At 32.5% G+C, this 7,342-nt stretch overlaps 1 protein-coding gene across 1 annotated transcript in view; it reads right to left on the bottom strand.

Annotated features, from left to right (window-relative positions):
- Nucleotides 1–5,542, bottom strand: part of LOC106462766 (testis-expressed protein 11-like) — a 39,213-nt gene extending 33,671 nt beyond the window's left edge. Inside the window, exon 1 of the mRNA XM_022390093.1 lies at nt 5,026–5,542. Coding sequence (XP_022245801.1) covers nt 5,026–5,542 — 517 coding nt within the window. The remainder of the gene's footprint in view (nt 1–5,025) is intronic.
- Nucleotides 5,543–7,342: the final 1,800 nt, after the last annotated feature.

Raw genomic sequence — 7,342 nt, 5'->3', positions numbered from 1 at the left:
CATGAAGCCGCTGCATACACTCCAGCAAAGCTGATGTTTGGTCCGGAACTTTGGTTGCCAGTGGATCTGATAACAGGATGTCCACCTTATGAAGAGTTGCCTGAAAATGTGTCAGAGTTTGTGAAAGTGTTATCGGAAAGGATGGATGATAATCACCATCAAGTGTGTTCAAACTTGAAAACGTCTGCTGATTCCATGAAGCTATGTTATGATAAGAGATCTACTGAAGTCAGCTTTGTACCAGGAGACAAGGTGTGGTTGTATAATCCCAGGAAGACCAACGGGAAGTCTCCTAAGTTGTCTTCTCCATGAGAAGGCCCATATGACATAGTGGATCGTCTCTCAGACCTGAATTTCCGAATAAAATGTGGTTGGAGAAGTAAGTCAATGGTGGTGCATGCCAACAGGCTTTGGCATTATCACGGTCTAGGACATTTCAGTTGGAATGAAAGGAACAACAGAACAAATGATGCTGCTGAAGATGTGTCATCTGAAAAAGCCACTATCGAAGAAGAAACTCTACCCGGTTTTGAGAAGGGAAGCAGTGAAGCCCTTGATAAAGTTACTACCATTGATGTGACTGTTACCGATAATAGGACAATTCCCGATGGAGCAGATGAACCACACGTGAAGCAGAAGCCAATGAGACAGAGACCAGTACGGAAGAAGATACGTCCTGTAAAATTAAGAGACTTTGTTGAATTTTAATTTTGTGTTTGTAAATACTGTACATTTAATCAAGTTATTGTTAATTATCTATTGATTTAATGTAAGTGGCTATTATTCGGGATGAACAATACTAAGGAAGGGGCAGTGTTACGACAGCAGAAGTCATGTGACGCTGGTAACACGGCGTGAGTTTCTAGAAGAATCATGTCTTTTCCCGGCAACTCTAGTCTTTTCCAGGCGCCCTCTATTTTAGTATATAAGCCCGCCAAATAAGCAGAAATAAAATGGCAGATAGGGAGATATAGACACAGATAATTGAGTCATGCGAGCGTTAGTAACTCTAAGTAAAGTGCGTGAATCGTTGTGAATTGTAGCCTGTGTTTAAGTTAAAGTGACTGTGGAAATTAAGTGTATTACAAAGTTTGTAACAAGAAAGAATAAACTGCTTTTAATCAAGAAGGGACTTGTATCACTGAAGTCACTCGGAAAGAATTTTTACCGGAAATTATCACACAAGTAGATACGTAACAATAAAATGCCACATTATAATTAAAGCTTATGTTTATGATCTGTGGAAGTAGTCTAATACAAAATAACTATTCTTATTAGTCTGTTATAGCTGGATTTACTGTACAAATGCAAAGGAGATCACATTAATTTCTACACCTGTCTTTGCTAATATACAGAAGTGGTATGCATTTCGGTGATGAGTTTCATATTTGTATTTTTAGAATGGATGGTAAACAAAGTTGTCAGCTAAAACATTATCACAGAAAAAATGCAGCCAAATGGAAAACCTTCTTATAGTAGTTATCTTCATCAAGGTGGAAAAATAACACAATGTAGCTAGATTTTTGGCACATGGTTTTTCAGTAGTTATATTTTCAAGAAATGTATAAATCATACTTATAAGAGAATTTTTTTTTCAACATTTTCCAATTCAAAAATGGACACTTAAGAAAGCCTGGCCCATTTTATGGGGTATAACTGATAATTGAAACTGTTGGTGCTTGACTTTTCTCCTTATCTAAGAAGAGATATTGACTTATTGGAAAAGGCTCATAAGAGGACTGCTATGATGATCTTTGATATGGAAGGGTTACCTTACAGGGATAGGTTAAATTCTCTTCCCTTATTTTTCTCGTGAGAAAATAAGGGTAAGAGTTAAGACAATTTTATGATTTCTAACTGAGAGAGTGACTGATGGGATGAGTTACCAATTTATCATTAACAGTTGTGAAGGTTAGCATTTTAGAGGAAAAATATATGATTTCCTAAAAAATAAAGGATACATGGGTTTAAAATTTTACTTTTCTAAAAGGTGAATGTGCTAGTAAAGCCTTGAAGAACCAAATGGTCCCTTGTTGTCCATATGTTATCTTATATTAAGAAATTATGGAGCTGCCAAATAGTTCCTATTGAGCTAGGCTTAACCACAGAAATGTTATGAAATCTTCTCAGTTGTTCACTGTTAACTGGCTAGATGCTTGTGCCAATTACAGAGTGCAGTAAAACTATTTATAAAAATAGTTAATTTTACTGCTTAGCAGCACTGTATATAAAATAAACTTCTTGGTGGGACTGGTGAATGTTCACACAACTGAGTGCTAACTGATGATGCTATTTACTGGCTGTAGGTTTAATCTATGATATGTTACGAACAAGTCTGTTTAAGAGATAAATTCATCCTATCTAGTTATTACATTTTGTATCATTTAGAACTAATTGTGTTTTTAAAACTAAAATGAAATAGTGAATAGGGGTAAAATTACTGATAATATGGTGTGGTTAAGATTATCAATTAAATATCTTTAACACTACTATCATTACTATGGTAATATTAATTTTATCACTATCTGTCAGTTAAGTATGAACATGATTTTCTTGAAATCAAAACAAAATGAAAATACTTGCCATATTCTTCCAGATAAAAGCATGTTAAGCACTTCAGAGCACAAAAATGTAAATATGAATTACTATGAGTGACAGTACTGCACGTCAAAATGTTTTTTAATGCCACTATAGCAAAAGTACTTTTTTCTGTGTCTCTTGCTAGCCTACATACATGACAAAGCACAGAAAATACATTCTCTTTTTCTTTGGTACCATCAACATTATCCTTCTTTTCTGTTGAAAAAACAAGAGAGTATTTTGTAAGATACTAAAAACATATTTTTTATCTTACTTCTATATGAATTTTTGAAAGCTAAAACCCACTAAAGTACATTTAAGATTAAGAAAAATAATGTAACAAGTAATTCAGTAAACTGAGATTACCACTCACAACCATAACAAAAAATCATCACTCATGATATCTAATGGTGACTTTCAACTGTAAAGCCTTGGTATTCCATATCTAGACACAACAAGGTTTTTAGATTTTGTATTTAAAAGAGACTATTATTGATCCATGTGGTAAATAATTTTATCTAAATTTTTTTTTTGTATGTAATTACACATTGTAGCTGAAATATATCTTAGTTTACACATTATGTTTATGACGTAATACTCTGTCTTTCAAAAATCTATATAACAAACAAATATGTAATATTTAAATGGTTTTTTGGAAAATTTTTAGATATGTTCCTAATTTTCAGTTTAATGAAAAAAGTTTAAAAATGCTAATGCACGTCTTTTTTACTTCCTATTTAATAAATATACATTATTAGAATTTTTGTATAAAAGCTTACATAATGTCCACTGAAACTGGAAAGTTAAAAAAACATTTTTTCATGAAAATGTTTCAAAATACACATTTTTTCTATACATATTACAAGAGTATGTTATCATGAGAAGATATAAAAAATATTTCTAAAAATACTTATCTAAACCAGTGTTTCTCAACTTTTTGGATACCACGGACCAGGTCACCACCTCTCTAAACTGTCACAGACTACTAAAATACAAATACGAGGAAAAATCATTATGATTTACATATGAATTTTCTGTCAGTTTTTGTGAAACCCCATGGCCTAGCCAAATGGATGTAATAGACTGGTGCTGATCTACAGACCAGCATTGAGAAACACTGATTTAAACAATATGATGTATAACAACATTCTTTCTATATGCAACTGTTGGCATAGTTACCAAATGATGTTAGGGCTTCTTGAACTGCCTTATCATCCTCTTCCAAAATAGCCAATTTTAAAAATAAATAACCATTCACAAGGTTTGCTGGATCAATGTGTTTTGCCTCAGAAAGTACAGATTTAGCTTTCCTAGTTTCTTTTATTTCAATGCAGCAAAATGCAAAACTTTGCAAGACTGTCAGTAAAGCTTGCATTACAGCTGGTGTTTTATTCTCATCTTCCAGCTCGTCATATACTTTCAATACAAATTCATGCCACTTAATTGCACCTATATAGTCACACTCTTTAAATCTCTTGGATGCATTTTCTGTCATCACACAGAAAAAGTCTTGAATAAAATTAAATTGTATTTCTTTAGATTCCACCAATTTTAAGAATTTGGTTCCACATAATGCAGCTTTTTTTGTGTCTCCCTGGAGAAAATTAAATTTTGTGAGTAAAACAAGTAGCTCAGCTTTATCACTAACTTCCTCTGACCTGTCAAATTGATGTTTTAGAATGTCAACTGCCAGATCCAAATAACCATGGTTTAACAAAAAATAGCTCAGTTCTATAGCATTTTTAGTTTCTAGGTGAGGTAGTTTTTCCACTGCATGTAAGACTTCAGAAATAGCATGTCTGTCGTTGCTATGAACTACAATTTGTAACCTTTTAAATTCAATTTCAGGATCAGCAAATTCTGTATGAGCCAGTTCTAAGGCATGAAGAGCCTTCTGCCAGTATTGTTTTCTGTCCCACAGTAGGTAGGTCTCAACCATTAGTTTTAATGTGTTTAACTGTTGATCTTTATTGACACTATTCTCACTTTTTCCTAGATCAAAACTTTCTTTTAACCAAGAAATAGCTTCTTCACACTTCTTCTGGTTGAAGTTTTTCAGACCAATGTTATAGCATAGTAGTGCCAAATATTTCTGTTGCACAGGAAAATTAATCACTTTGCTTTTGACTTGCTGAAATAATGCATAAGCTTTGTCATATACAATACTATTTGTTTTCCAGTAAAAATTTACTTCAATGTTATATATAGAAATTAGAAGTGATCTTTGCTCAACAAATTTACTTACAGAATTTTTTTCAGCAATATCTACTGAATTCAATACTGTCTGTAGGTCATCAATGCAACTGTTTGATATTTGCAGTAAGTGTTCAAGTCGTTCAATTATTATATTCTCACTTGACAAGATGATACTTAATGTCTTCAAAGAGTAATTTAAAATGCTTTTGAGACTACTTAAATTTTGTGGTGTTTCAAAGCATGACTTACCTTTATTTTTTACTAACTTTTGTGAAACAAGAACAAGAACAGCAACATAGTAAAAATTTATTTTGGAATTATCATCTTCAGTTGTCTCAAAATAGTTTTCAGCATTCATAATGAAATGTATGCATCTATTGAAAAAGGAATCCAAAGTATCTTTCTGTTCTAATAACTTTGAAGTGTTTCCTGATGTAAATGTTTCTATAATCTTACTGAGGAATTCTCTCAGGTTTTCCAAAAAGCAGGATTCTACTTCCTTTTCTTTTCCCTGTATGGCTATAAAAGTGTCAAGAAAATATTTCATATTGTTCTTAGTTTTACAAGTACTAGAAAAGAAGTACCTATCCAGATTATTTATTTCACCTGTGGCACTGATACCATCAAGTCGAACAAAGTTTATAGTTGAAGTAACAGAAAAAGGACTACATTCGTGCAAACGTGAGGTTGAGCCTGTATTTATTTTCTGATCTTTAGTTTCCGGAATCAATAAGTCATCATATCTATACGTACTATTACAATCCATGCTTTCGACAATTTTGAAAACAGCGGTGTAATGCAGACGAGGTAGTTTTATATCAGCGCTCTCTACTGCCGAAAGGTGTAACTTATAAAAAATATAATTAAACAAAAATAGTGGCCACAAAATCAAGTGACATTTTTGCTTATGTTAGCAAGCGTTTGTAAGGAACTAATATGATTCTATTTTTATGAGGGTGCATTGAATTTTATTAAGATGAGAAACTAGAAACATAAGTATAATTTGGATGATCTACTTTAGATACCGAATTCCTAAAAACATTCATTTTTTTCCTGTTATTTCGTTAAAGTATTATTCTCAATAGTATCTAATTTTTACAGTAACTAATAGTAATAGGGGGTACATATTTATTATTGAGAATAACACTGAATTGTGTGTGGCTTACACTAATTCCATATTAGCCTGAGTAAGTGACGGATTTTGTTAACCTTCCTTAGTTTGCGGGGATTCTAGCGTGTTTCATGTTTGTTTGTTTGTTGTTTATTTTTAGTCAATGTACTTATAACTTTTTCTTTCATGCTTTAATTATGGTATCAAAACAAAAAGCTAAATGAACACTTTAAAATTAATTAAATGCAATCATGTTATTTGTCACAGCTGATAGGTGAACTAAAATCGCAGAATGTTACTTTTACCTTTTTCTTAACATAACACCCTGATAAAGTTGAATGTAAAACGAAACACCGTCATTCGTAATAATATCATAATAAACAAATAATAGATAACTTAAAAATCGTTAAAATGATATATAGTTGTAAACTATCTAATGAGGTGTTTTGAAGTCTCTAAACACGTTGTAGAAAGCTATAAGCTAAATTAAAATATTTTGTCTCATGTTACAATATGACAAGTAATTTTGATTGTGTTTGAACCCTGAAGCACTCTTTCTGTATGAATTATATATAGATTTTCAATTTCAAAAGAAAACTCACGACGTTCAGTTTTTGTTTGTTTTTAGAATTTACATAAGACATTTCAGTGCTAATTTAAATCTTCGTGTACAAATTAGACGACCACATATCTCTCCGCCATCAAATTGTGATATTACACTGTAAATATCGCTTTATTATTTCCACTGTGCTGCTAGCTGGCCTGTTTAATAACACTTAAAATCACTAGAAGTACAATACATTCACTACTAGCGAAGTAATCGAATTATATGGCCACTACTATACACAGGACTGACACGCACTAAATGAATGTAATACTAATAGTTCAAAAATGATGTTAGGTTAGGCCACAGAGCTCCCATAGAAAATACTATGAGTGTGTTTGATAAATACTGTTTTGGAATTAAAAAATACTGTGGAAAAATACTGTTACGACAGCGGGGTCACATGACGCTAGTAACACGTCATGTTCTCGAAGGTTCGTGAATGCTTGAGCGTTTACTAGATTTCGGTATTCTTGTACATATAAGACGGTCAAGACGTGACAGCAATAATGTAATGTAACTGAAATACAGACAGAGAGAGACTGACAATTGAGTCGAGCACGTGTTTCTTTTCTTTTTCCTCCAACAACTGCTGTAATCTTTCTTCTTGTTTATTTTGCTGTTCGAGCTGTCACTGTTGCAGGTTTTCTTGCAACTGCTGTTGTCTCTCTTCTTGTTTCTTTTCTCGTTCTTCTTGTTTCGTTTCTTGTTTCTTTTCTCGTTCTTCTTGTTTCGTTTCTTGTTTATTTTCTCGTTCTTTTTGTTTCTTTTGTTGCTCTTGTATTTCTGCCATCAATTCTGCTAAGCTGTAGTTTGATTTGCGGCCTTTCCTTTCCATCTTCTTATTCTTT

The sequence above is a fragment of the Limulus polyphemus genome, unplaced genomic scaffold (genome assembly GCF_000517525.1).
Source record: "Limulus polyphemus unplaced genomic scaffold, Limulus_polyphemus-2.1.2 Scaffold1244, whole genome shotgun sequence".
Classification (NCBI taxonomy): domain Eukaryota; kingdom Metazoa; phylum Arthropoda; class Merostomata; order Xiphosura; family Limulidae; genus Limulus; species Limulus polyphemus.
Note: the sequence above shows the minus strand (reverse complement) of the source record. Positions and strands in the feature narration are given on the sequence as shown.